Source organism: Prinia subflava, chromosome 1 (genome assembly GCF_021018805.1).
Source record: "Prinia subflava isolate CZ2003 ecotype Zambia chromosome 1, Cam_Psub_1.2, whole genome shotgun sequence".
Classification (NCBI taxonomy): domain Eukaryota; kingdom Metazoa; phylum Chordata; class Aves; order Passeriformes; family Cisticolidae; genus Prinia; species Prinia subflava.
In genome coordinates this window covers 92,138,324-92,151,786 of record NC_086247.1, presented here as the reverse complement: position 1 = coordinate 92,151,786, position 13,463 = coordinate 92,138,324, and the positions used below count along the sequence as shown (strand labels likewise).

General features: G+C 48.9%; 1 protein-coding gene across 4 annotated transcripts in view; it reads right to left on the bottom strand.

Annotated features, from left to right (window-relative positions):
- E2F3 (E2F transcription factor 3) overlaps positions 1–11,957 on the bottom strand; it is a 43,152-nt gene extending 31,195 nt beyond the window's left edge. Inside the window, exon 1 of one of the 4 annotated variants that reach the window (XM_063403578.1) lies at positions 11,623–11,957. In XM_063403578.1, the coding sequence (XP_063259648.1) occupies positions 11,623–11,880 (258 nt within the window). In that variant the 5' untranslated portion in view covers positions 11,881–11,957. Of the gene's footprint in view, positions 1–9,737; positions 10,188–10,285; positions 11,526–11,622 lie in introns of those variants that run through there. The other 3 variants (XM_063403570.1, XM_063403561.1, XM_063403586.1) reach the window with 3 other exon arrangements.
- Positions 11,958–13,463: the final 1,506 nt, after the last annotated feature.

The window sequence follows — 13,463 nt, the reverse complement described above, 5'->3', positions numbered from 1 at the left end:
TAATACCAACGGGCATGCAGAACATTAGCATGTTATAAATAAGCTGCTAATTTGAGGTGGGAAAAATCATCAAGGCAGCTCTTACGATTAAGAGCCAGAGAAAGAAAATGAGCAACTTGCTTATGCTTTCAGGACACTGCATTTTACAAAAAAAAAAAAAAAAAAAAAAAAAAGAAAGAAAAAAAAAGAGAAGCTTTTTCTAACCCCTAATTCCTGAGGGAAGGAAAGAATAAACCCAGTGAAATATCCACTGTTGAGACAGAAAAGCCAGTGAAAATGCTACTATAAATTTTAAAGCCCTCCCTAAACCCACCTCAAGTGGTAAGTTGTCTTTTTTACTTGCTTAAAGAATTTTGTGCTTAAGGGTACTACAACCGGGTTGTGAAGTTTCAGCTTCCTCTCAGCCGACTTGCAGTTTTACATAACTCCCGAGAGACGCTTTTTGGTCACAGATACCGTGCAGCTGAAAGCAAAAAAAAACAATCCACCCAAAAAAGTACGAGGTGCAGAAGCATTATACAGCAATTCAGATCTGGGTTACTTAGAGCCACTCAATAAAACTCTTACCATGAAAAGCAAAACTTTATTCCGTTGAGCCGACGTCCAGGATTATTCGTGCCTGCGATAGCCGTGATCACCACCCTCCGTCTGCCCCGTGTGGGGTTCCCTTCCCACCCTGTCCCCAAGTCTGCACGGACAGATAACTCCCCGCCACGCCACGGCTGCCACCTCGGGTATTATTTCTGTACCGCTCCAGCACTGTCGCTCTGTCCCACCCAGCATGACACTTACCAAGCACTGCTATAAAAATTTCTGCAAATATCTGTGTTTTCCACGAGCAGGGATAATGGCCTCATTGCAATAGCCTTGATAAAAGCTTCAACAAGACAGCTTTCAGATATCACCACACAAAAGCCTTCTGTGAGAGCTGTAACCAACATCAATTCCTGCTATGCGAAGACATTAGACAAAGTGTGAACTAGCTTACTGTATGGGGACAAAAAACTGACTGTCAATGTGTGGGCCCAACGCTGACTAAAAACACAGCGCTGGCAAGGCAAAATAGCACCAGCATATATACATGGTAATTGCCATTTAATTCCAGAATTAGCAGCACAAGAGAACAAGTACTGAAGGCACGATTAGGTTACTAGCATCGCTCAAGACATTATAATTCCATATAATTCCATTTCTAGTGTCCCTGGAAGGAAAATTACTTTAAAAAGAGCAGATGTTAAAAACACCCAAGCAGAAGGTGAAGGAAAGCCCAGTTTCCATTACAGAAGCACTCAGAGAATGCAGCAAACCCTTCAGATCTGCTCCTTAGAGCATGTATTTTCCTATAGAATCATGGAATAGCTTGGGTTGAAAGAGATCTTTAAAGGTCGTCTAGTCCAACCCCCCTGCAATGAGCACTGACATCTAACTAGATCAGGTTGCTCAGAGCTCCATCCAACACAGCCTTGAATGTTTCCAGGAATGAGTACCTATCCCATCTGAGCAACCTGTTCCAATGCTTCACTAGCCCTGCTTTAAAAACCATCTTATATCTAATCTGAATCCACATTCTTTTAGTATAGAACAATTACCAGTTAATAATCATAGAATAACCCGAGTTGGAACAGACCCATAGGATCACTGAGTCCTACTCATGGCCCTGCAGAGGACAGCCCTGATAATCACACCGTGTGCCTGACAGCATTGTCCAAAGACTTCTTGAACTCTGCCACGCTTGGTGCTGTGACCACTCCCCTTGGGAGCCTGCTCCAGCGCCCAACCACCCTCCGGGTGAAGACACCTTTTCCTAATACCCAGCCTAAGCCATGGTAGACAACCTGGGACACACAAACCACCATTCCACCTATGGCACAAGATGAAACCTTTTCTGTGCATCATTTTGTACTTTTTACATACTTACCTGCTTACACTTGGGTAGCATCCAAAAAGTCAGAAGCCTATTTTCAACCTCAATGGACTGCAGTAATATAATTGCTAGGCCAAGAGATTAGGCTTTTACTTCCAGACCTGAATTTTGCCAGATGACACCTCTTAAATTTGAGGTCAAGGAAGGAGGGATGCAAAAAAGTCTACTTGTCAATTTGTTTCTGAAAAACATTTGAAAGGCAAATTTGAAAGCTAAGTTTTTAGACAGCATAGTACACTCACCCCATGGAGAAGAATTTCACTCTAAAATTACATCTGTACTTTAAAATGTGTAAAAAATATAAAATCCTACAGTGCATATTCAGTGGCTTGCAAAAAAAAAATGTATCCGTTACTGCACTCTAATTTTAGCATGATTTTATAACTAACGAGTAGAACCAAAATTAAGACAAAGTTATATTCAGAGAGAACCAGTAGAGTGGACCAATGAGCCTGACATGATATACAAGAATTGGACTCTTGCAGTGCATGGTGTGCACCACTGAGTCCTAAACCAGAGACTTTTAATGTCACCTTAATTAACAAGGAAGGAAGTTTGCCAATGAGATCCTTCCCCCACCCTCCTTTTCTAGCACTAAGTTATGCAATATGCAACAACCTTTGAACCAACAGCTATACAACAAGCAAAAAAACCCAAACCAGAATAGCATGGTTAAGACGAGAATGTCTTTCAAGAAGTTCATTAATGAAAATCGCCTTTAGAATCTATGCATACATAAGCAACAGACATACCACAACTTGGGGCAAGAATGCTGGAGCTGAAGCAGCCAAGGCTAAGCAAACATCTCTTGTTGTCCAAATTCCCAATACAACTTACTTTTACCAAAAATAGTTCTTTATGTGTTTTCTAAAAGTTTTCATAGATTTTTCCAAAACAACTAGTGGCTCACAACGTCTTTGTGACAGGACTGGAAAATTTCATTGTAAAAGAAAAGAAATGAAAGCCCAAATAATAGCAGCTCCTGCTTTTAACAGTGATTTAACAGTCCATATAAAGCTCCAGATACCAAGGACTCAACATCTGCAATACTGCAAGTGTGCATCACATGAAACACCTCCTATCTTCTGAAAAATCAGGTTCTAGACCCTTGATGTGAGGCACCTGAACATGTCACCAGTGTTAGGTAGTGGACACTTCTGGGCTTAAATGCAGCCACATACAAGTTGGAAGTAGCTGAAGGTGATCAAATTAAGTCTTCTGCTCAAAGAAAGCAATGAAACAGGACACTGGTTTTACTTTTAGAGGCAGGAATAAAGAAAAGCCATTATTTGCCCACATGACTTAGCACACTCACAGAAAAGATGCCAGCAGATTCTGAGAAGGTGATCTTTAATGCTCCACTTTGCCTTCCTAGCTTAGTCCCAGGCCAAAGAGCTTGGGCACAAAACACCTGAGAGCTGCAGGGCATGTACATGCAGCAGTGACAGAGTCAGCATGTTAGTTTTCACACTGTCACAGGTCAGGTCAACAACTGTCCACATTCATAAGTGGGACAGGAGACTCATGACACACGCCATTAACCTTAGGCAAGCTCAGTTTGCAAACACCTACCAGCACAGTTGCTATGCATTCATGTATGTATAAAAGGGATGCTAAAACCCATGAAGTAGTACTCTTACCACACAACAGGGGCCATTTTCATTAAGCTCTGGCCTAATCAACACTTAGTCAAGCTCCTGCCTTCTCCCTTTGCAGGGCTTGCAGATGCAAATATTTACCACAGCTCATGTTGAGCTCACAAGGCATTAAGAACTCCATGAATGCCACTAGATCCAGCAAACAGCAGCAGCATCCAAGCAGACATCATAGTACTTCAAGATACCCATGCCAGGCATAGCACTTCCAAGTGTGGTTTTGGACCAACTTTACTTGAGGAAAACAGAAGTTAAATAGTTCCTTTTTAAAGATGTGATAAATTGGGCAATTTTGCCAAGCCTGTCTTCAAACAGAACTGAAACTGAAACAGAATCCCAATACCTCACCAACAGCACCTCTAGCACTGCAGCAGCCCCATCCCAGAGGCTCCAGCAGCCTCCCTCCTGCACACCACTGCCCCCAGGGAACATGATGGGGGTTTCTTCTCCTCAGAACTACAAACACAATCCTGGTCTTGAAAATAATGCAGGAAGTGATTAACTCTGTCAGCCAAAACAAAAACCTGAAGTCCAACTTAGTCATTTGTAAGGATGAGAGTTACCTCCATATATACACACTCAATGCTGCCAGTTCTAAATGAGATTATTTGCAGAGACTACAAAAGCTGGAGATTTAGTTACTCTAAGAGCTTTCCATCTGCTGAAGCCCCACGCTGGGCCAGGCTGGATCTTCATTACCACCACTGGTGCAAGAAACCCACTGGAACTAGAGAGACTCTGGAACCCGCCCGTCTCCAACCCATTCTTAGCAGGCAGTTCCCCCATAAACCAGGACTAAAGCCTGAGCCACCTTCCCAGCCCTGCACACCAGCACCACAACCAGCCCTGCCACCAGAGCCATGGCCACCAGCCAAGCAGACACCTTCAGAAGCAAAGCCTGAAAGATACCATACTTGAAGCTACCAAGAAAAGCCCCTATCTTCATTTCACATGCACCAATCTCATTCTTGGTGCTCTGAACAGGAGGGATGGGCTGAATTTCCTTCCCACAACCACACTAGGCCTACTGGCCTGCACAGGACTGGGCTCCAAAGAGGAATGGTGCTACTTCACTTTCCTTTTTGCAAGCTGCATCTCCTAATGAGCTATTCCCACAGCAGCCATGCCTACTCATCCCCTCTGTCCCACACTTCCCATTCTCCTCCCCAGGGCCAGATTAAAGCCTTGTGAAACAAGCTGGGTCTGAAAGGGTCCCTGCAAAGTGAGTCTACCATGTGTTCCAAGTATCTTTCAAAGTTGGCAGTCTACATAAGTTTCACAAATAAAAACAATTACAGACAGACACCCTTGTTTTCATACTCATGTGGTTCCTTTATAAAAGGACACCTTTATCTTTACATTATTGGCTTTCATTTCAGGAGAAATGAATTGTCTGACACTCTTCAGCTTGGAGAAGACATCTGAGGACAGAAGGTAATTTGTCATAAACTGTGCAGAGAAACATATCAGAAAATCATTTTTCCGTACCACAATATCTAGGATCACCCAAGAACACTATAGACAGCAAGTTCAAACTGAAAAAAAAAAAACAAACCAAGAAGCAAGGCAAGAAACAAAGAAAGCAGTTATTTCCTTTCATACAAAATAGCTAAATCATGGCTAGAACTAGTTGCTACCCAAGGTCTGAACTACAGCTAGATTCAAACAGAGATCACAAAAATCACTGGCCACTGGTAGCTATAAAACCCATTGTAACCCCTGACCAAGAAAGTGCTCTCTTGAAGCACAAAGGGCTTTCCTGTGCAATCCTCCTTCCCCATGTTCTTTCCTGAAACACTTGCCACACTCATAGTCAGAGAAGTAGTGGGAGAACCCTTCATCTTGCAAAATATAGAGCTGTTCCTAAATTCAAAGATTATTCTCTTTGTAAATACTTGCACACACTCACAGATGGGCACACAGTAAAAGTTAACAGAACAGCACCAACATACCTGGCATAAAATGAGGGGAAACAAAATGCCTGTATTTGCTCAACCAGGTGGAGCATCCTCTACAGAAGAATAAACAGGCCATAAAGAATAAACAGGCCATAAAGTGACCCCTACTCAGCTTAGGGGAGGCAGACTGGTGGTGCAAAGAAAATACATTCACAGAAAGAACAAGTAAGACCAACACCATAAAATGGAGGCTTGCTGGGACAATTTAACACCTCCACATGAGCAAGTTCCTGCCTCCTTCCTTCTTCTCACTCTCCCAAGAGGCAGACATCTTGGGCCCAAGATGTCTGCCAGACCTAGTGCTCACACCTAGCTCTTCACCTTGTTGAAGCAGCAAAAAAAACCAACTTGCCAGATGCTCCCCAGGCACTGTCTGGCTACAGGCAGAGCAAAGGAGATGCTATAGAGGAGACAGTGAGGGAGAAGCAAGCCTACTCCTTCCAGCAACAGTAAAGCCTTTGAGCAGCTCAGCTGTCCATGGAAACCTGCCAAAAGCCCTTATCATCATGGGGCTCCCATACTCAGGAGTTCTGGTGCAGATGGAGCCACACCAGCACAGCTGGACTCTGCACGAGGATAGCGAAGCCATCAGCAAGCTACAGCCTATTCCTGTAGGGTTTCATTAGGATGCTCACTTTTCACAAGATGTTTGTTGGCATGGTTAGGGGAAGCAGGATTTTGTATTTCTTTGAACTCGTACCTCAGACGGCTGCACCCAAAGGACCATGTGGTACCTCCTCAGGCTCAGAAACTGTGTGTTGCTGGAGGAGAGGGATTTGAACCAAAGAAAATCCCTTAAATGCTGTTCAAAAAGCAAAGGCCCCAGACTCATACTAACATTCATTTCTACTAACACAAACTATCAGGCAAAGAAAACAGGTCTGAGTATGAAAACACCTGTGTCTTCATGTACAAACCTTTTCACCGCTGCAAAATAAAGAAAAGCTACTAAGTTAACTGCCTGCTTCCTTCATGTGACTTACACATTCTTCTTCCATACCTTAAGTCCTTCTTCATTATTTATGTCCTATTTGGCTTGCTCCTTTACATAACACCTAGGAGAAAGACCGTGGGTTATCCCATTTTTCTCCCTTTCCAGCTGCATCTTCCTGAGAAGCAGGGAGGAAGGAAGAGGTACTTTCTAAACCACCAGAAAAATGAGAGAGGTACTAAGTATTCAGTTTGGAAATGTAAATCCTCCTGCCCCCTTCTGAAGTATGCCGAACTAGCCTCTCCAAAGCTCATGTCATCTAAAGGCCACAGGAGTTCTCCAAAGATATTGTTGTTAAGAGGATTTAGCCCCTTTTAAAAAGGACTTAACATGTGGGTGGTGTCTCCATTTAAGCATTTTCTCATGGCTAAGAAAATGGCCCTCTTCTTAAAGGCTTATCTTTATAACCCAAGACAGTAAGAAATTCTCTACTATTTGAATTAGAAACATTTTGAGCAGCTTGCTTGTATAGCAGCCCCATTTCTGAGTACAGGGTATTGCAAATGGTAGTGACTTTCTCACACCAAGTGAGAAGGCAACACCAGTGAGAATGCTGTTGGGGTACCTCATCAAACATTAATTTCTCCTCTGTTCTCATGAGGATCCAAGTCAATTTACAAACTCACTGACCCTAAAACAGCATGGTGTCACAACTCCTGTGCCATATCCCTGGCCACCACTTTCCCTTGATGGTCCCTGGCATTTCCCAAACCTGCCATTAGCTGGTTCAACCTGCTTGCCCAGCAGAAAACCTTTATTTATTTAGGTCAGGGTTAATTTTCCATCCTGAGATTCCAGAAGGGAAAAGGCACCAGCCCCCAGCAGGGTGCAGGAGAGCATGGGAAGATGCAGGACCACTGGCCCTGTCTCCAGAGGCTCAGGCTCTCCCAAGGATTGCAAGCTGATGTGTTTTTTGCAAGGGTTAATTCTTCCTTACTGTTGGTGTTTAAGCCATAGCAGGGGTTCAGATTCACCTGGTAACACTTTCTATTAACTCCTCAGGAATCCTGCAAAAGCCCCTCAAGCTGAAAGGGCAGGCAGGCTGGGTCACAGCTTCCCAGAGCCAGGGCTCTCCAGGGTACAAGGGCCCTGTTAGCAACCCTCAGCCGCAGGAGCTGCCACGACAGGTGGCAACACAGCAAGGAACTGGCTTCGGACACGGTGGAGACGCTTGCTTGGGACATAGAAGAGTGTGCAAATTCTCCTCAGTGTGCGGCTGGAGAGGCCTGTTGTTATGGACTGGGCCACTTTCCAAGGCTTTTCCAGCAGTGTTACACATACATAACCACAGATAAAATAACTAACAAATTCCCAAGGAGAAGAAGCTTACTTGGGCCTAAGAACCTTTTTCATTTGCTCGTATAGTTGAACATCTCCCTGCACAGCCTAAACTGTATTGCTGCACTGACTCTTTCCCAGTCATACCATGGTTTATATTTGGAAGTGATGGGTGGGTTGCCAGTGCAGTTACATCTGCAAGGCAAGAGTATTTTCATAATCCTAACCACTGCAGGTGTGCTGGCCAAATTTTAGACTTATCTCTACAGTCTTTTGCATAACAGGGTCTTGTTTTCAGCTGGGGGGTCTCAGACTCCATCCACTACTTGAAGGTCAGTAATCAAGAGCTAAATTTATATTGGTGCTACTTGCCTGAGCTCACTGCCCCACCTACCCAGCATCTTCTCACTCCTTCCACCAGTCCCTAATATTCGTTTGTCAAAAATGCTCTGCTAGGAGCCAAGGGCAGAACACCGTCACCTCCCAGTCCCAGAAAATCCTCCATGACTTTTGAGGAAAGTTACCTGGAAGCTGCAGACCACAAAAGGCTGGATAGCAGCCCTGCCAAGCAGTGCAGAAAGACAAGGCAGAGCACAGGGCACTTCAGCCTGACTTCCCAAAAGATGGGCCTGCAGCAAGCTAGCACAGCTCCAAGAAGGGCGCTTCCGTGAGCACGGCTGTCAGGGCAGAGCAGGATGCACAGCCCCTTTCCTGATGTGTGCTGTGGATGGCTTATCACCCTGGGAGGGTGCCAGCCAGAGGCTGTAGATACTGCCGGCCTGACCACACTCTTCCTCCCCCATCCCACAGCTCCTCCCAGACTTAATATGGGGGCTGAAGACATACAACAAACTCTCAAGTTGTGTGAGGACTTTTTTGCAGGGAGAGGCCAAAATCACTTTCCCCACTTACAAACCTTTAAGGTGGAAATAAGCCTTCCTAGGTTTTTAAGCCAGAAGTTCCTCCCATTGGAAAGATGAGCAGCATACAATAAAAAAAAAGGCACACTAAAATCATACATTAAGGTCTTACAGGACCCATTAATGAGAAATTTTAGGAGTTCCTATGACATCAACATCCCTCCCACAAAGCCAAAAAAGCCTGTATAATTTTTCTCCCAGAATCTTTGTGTAGCATATGCTCCTCTATGAATTCACTTACCACCACCTTCTAGGAATCAACCTTCACATAGGACAAATATTTACAAAGTAGCCTGAAGTGGCCTCGACAATGAGAGCCATTAGGATATGCTGAAGATCAAGACCACCAAAAAAAAATCTATTTTCTTTTACAGCAAAGATGCTTATTTTAAAAGTAAAATTATTAATAATATATTTTTAAAAGCTTTGGATAGGATTTGGTGAGCCTCATAACTTCCACCACTAGCTCGGCAACCAACACCTGCAAAAACCCACACAAGAGGCAGCTCATGCCATCCTCACTGGCCTCCCAGCTGCTCCCAAAGCTCTTCCAGAAGTATTTCAGAATTACAGCACCATCCCATACCTGGACCATTACCGACTGGATTCAGGGAAGAGGAAAAGGGCGTGGGGGGAAGGGGTGTTGAACCCCCGTTTGCCCTGGCAGGGGCGCACCGGGGCGAGAGGGGGCGAGGTGAGAGGGAGTTTAGCAATCCCACGCCGCCGGGCGGGGGCCGTGCAGCCCGGGGGGGGCAGGTGAGCCCCTCCCGGCGGCCCCGACCCCGCACGGCGGGGATGCCCCGCGCCCTCCCCCGCTCTCCAACTCGGCGGAGCCCACGAGGGCCAAGCGCGCACCCGAAACCGGCGAGGACAAAGAAAACCCCACGAGTGGGGGAGGCGGATTTTTTTTTTTTTTGAGGGGGGGGGCCGTAAATTTTAAGGAGGGGGCGTAAATTCTAAAGCGGGGGCAGAGGAGGGTTGGTGCTCGCCGCCGCCCCACGAATCACTGACCTGCTGCAGGGGCATTTCGGAGAGCGGCGGGGGCCGGGGGCAGCCGGCCGGCGGTCGGGCTGTCCCAGGCCAGAGGGAGGAGGAGGAGGAGGAGGAAGCGGCGTCCCCCTCCCCGCCCGCCCCGGCTCCCAGTCACAGCCGCGGCCTCCGCGCACGTGTGCCAGACGTCACCGGCGGCTCCGGGGGTGAAGCGGAGACACCGGCGGGGCACGGCCCGGCCCGGCCTCCCGCCCCGGGGTAACCGGGGTCCTTCCCCGCCGCCGGCTGCTCGCTCTTTGCACCAGTGCGGCGGAACGTGGCGGGGGATTATTATTTCCCCCTCCGGATTTTTTTTTTTCTTTTTTTTTTTTTTTCCCCTCTCCTTTTCAATAAGACCCGGCAGCGGGGGTTGGGAAGGAGGCAGGAAAGTTTATTGCAACAAAGCGCTGCCTCCGCCTTTCCTGCCCTCCCCCCCGCACCCCGCCCGCCCCCCAGGTCCAGCCGGCAGCGAGATCCCCCCCCGTCCCCTTCACCCCCCCCGCGGGGACGGGGGGAAAACACAAAATTACCGGGGGGCGGCCTCCGCCGAGAGCGGGCTGCAGCAGCGCCGTCCTGCCGGCGGGTCCGTGGGGGGTGCAGTACAGCGAGCTGCCAGCGGGCTGGCCCCCATCCGCCGCCGGGGCAAAGGCACCGGGAGCCTGGGAAGCGGCGGCGGCGGAGGAGGAGGAGACAACACAGGGCGCCCCCGCCACCGCGCCGGTGCTGCGGATCTGGATGAAGGTGCCGGCGGCAAAGCGGGCCGGGAAGCCGGCGGGGGCTGCTCTGGAGTCCGTGGACGGCGCGGGTGGCGGCGCTGCTGCCGGGGCCGAAGGCTGGAGTCCCCTTCTCATCCTTCCCTCCGGGTCTGTCCCCGCAGCCGCGTCTCCTCCTCCCCCCCGTCCCTCCTCCCCCCCCGGCCTTCCCAGCTCCTTTCCTCGTCGATGCCGAGGCCCCGCGCAAAATACTGGGGGCTGCGGGTGCTGGGGGGGCCCCGGCTGCAGGATGCGGGGCGCCGGGGGGGGACGGAGGCGGCGGGGCGGGCAGATGCGGCGGATGGAGCGGGGCCGCTCCCGCTGTGTGGGGCCGGCTGGAAAATGGCTCCAGGAAGCGGCGGCTGCTGACAATGAATGAAGGGAAAGGAGACGGGTTACGCGCCAAGGGCCTCCCGCGAAACTCGGATTTCCCGCCCTCTTTTCAAACTAAATTTGCATGTCCCCGCCTCCGGGGCGCGCCCCGCCCGCCTCGCCGCCTCATTGGGCCCCGCCGCCCTCCGCGCTGTCCAACGGGGGGGCCGCCTCCCCGCCCCTCCGCCTTCCCATTGGCCCGAGCGCGGCCGCGATTTGCATGCGGCGCGGCGATTGGCTGCGGGGGCGAGGCTGGGGGATTCCCCCTGCGCGCAGCCGGGATCCCGGTTCGCCGGCTCGCTGACAGTGACAGCTGCTCCCGCACGGAGCGCCCGGCCCGCCCCGACACCGCCTCCGGCACCGCCTCGACACCGCCTCGACACCGCCTCCGGCACCGCCGCCGCACTCCCCTTGGCGCGGGGGGCATGTAGGGAGCGCAGCTCCGCAGCCCTCGGGAGGCTGTCGCTCGCCCGCCCGGTGGGCGCGATCCCTGCCGGTGCCCCCGCTCCGGAGCCGCCGGGAGGTGCCGGTTCCCGCGCGGCTCGGAAGAGGTCACCTGAGTTCTCGTCCCGGTTTGCTCAGAGAGGCAGCGGCCTGCGCCAGCGGGGAAGTTCTCGGGAGCCTTTTAAAGGCCTCCCGGCGTGGGATGTCACCTCCGGTAGCTGGGGAACGGCTTTTCCGCTTGCTTCACGCGCCTGCATTCGCAAATTTTCAAATCAGCTCACCCGAGGCACTTAACTTACTTTTTTCCGCAAAAAGTGAGCGTTCAGCAAAATATTCCCTTCCATTATGGTCTGTATTATCTCCAAGAGGTGAAACAGTGGAAGTATGCCCACTAGCTCTTCCCAGTTTCCTGCAGTGTCTTCATTTACTAAATGCCCCCTTGCAACCGTAGAATCGTTAAGTTTGGAAAAGACCTCCAAGATAATTTGGTCCAACACTCGGCCGAACGCCACCGTGGTCCCTGAACTTGAGCTGCGTTGCCAACATGGACCCTTCATTTATTAAATGCCCCACCCTGCCCAGCACCCACCAGCCATGCCCCATTTTCTCAGGTTTCATTTCCAGACACACCTTTCCCTCAACCAGTGCTCCTAGCAGACAGCGTGTCCAGGCTGACACTGCTGAGTCAGGCAGATAAGGATCCTTGTCCTTGGAACCTTCCGCGTTTCCATCTCTTAGCAGGCACATGAACAGGTTGCTCTATCAAATCCTCAGCCCTGCCTGAAGGTGCCCTTGCTCTGAGCCCTGGTCAATCTGAGCGGGTGGCTAAAGTGCGATACTGGTGCATGTTAAATAAGGGCATCTTCTATTCTGGTGTATTTTCCATTAAAGGAGTATATTCTGCTCTGTTGGGCACTGAGAAAGCCTTGATTAACCTACTGGATGCAATTTTGGGCACTGCACCTTAGGAAAGATACCACATGGAGAGAATCCATAGAAAAATGGGCAACCAGATCTGGTCAGAAAAATGTGTCCTTTGTAGAATAAGAAACGTTTATGGGTTGGCTTTTGTTTTGTCACAGGCAAAAGTAGGGGAAGAGGACACGGTAGTGGTGACCTGACACGCAAAAAGTCACAGAAGATTGCTCTTCTTCTGTAGAGAGTGTAACGAACCTTTTAGGAAATATTAAATTTAATCTAGACAACTGGGAATCAAGGAATTTTGTGGTAAGGAAATCCTAGCGTAGCTTACACAGGGGTACTGGAGTCTTTTTAATAGATGAGAAAGATTTCTTTTAGCAAGTCTTTTAGTCTTGCATTCGTGCTCAGCATCCAAGATCTAAAAGTCTTTCCAAGTATTCATTGTGGTCCTTCCAGCCCAGGTAGGAGCAGGGGTTGCCTGGAAAAGTTCATGTTCTTCTGCAGAACTTTAGCACTCTTTAAAATGTGACCCAAATGATCAGATCTTCCACTGTGGACTGCTCTTAAGGAGTCAGCCAGCCATGTCCAGCTCTGTGCCCGTGCACAGGGTGAAGCAGGTAAAAGCTGTGCTCAACATGCCCTGGCCACGTGTAGCAGCACCTTGCTGGCTGGGCGAGGCGTATCCTTAAGGAGAAGCAGGGAGAAACACAAACCTCTCCCTACTGCAGAGTTCATCTCCAATCTTCTGGAGCGTCTTCTACGGTTTTCCTCTGCCATCTTCAGCTAACTACCCATCCTGTGGGCTGTCCCACGCCAGGAGTCACTGCCTCGTGCAGAATTGAGGCACATCCAAGGGCCAAAGCAGGGAGAAGGCTGAGGAACAAGAACAGAAGGTAAAGGGCAAGGGAAAAGTCCAGAAATAAAGAAAAGTGCAGGCAGGCAGTCAATGTGCTTATAGTTTGAAGTAAAGATTTATTTTTTTAATATGTATAGAAATGGTAGCACTATATTGGTTTCAAGGATCCTGTGAGATGGAGAGAAGAAACGTGGGCCATAATGTTACAGCATAAGGAAAGAAAGCAATAAATAAAAAACACAGCAAAATGAGGAATTCAAAAAGAGTCCATAGAGCAGACCTTCAAAGAGAAAGAACAGCAAAAACTAGAGTATAAAAAGAGCCATGTAGATGTAGTAGACTAGCCAGGATCCCAGGAGCAGA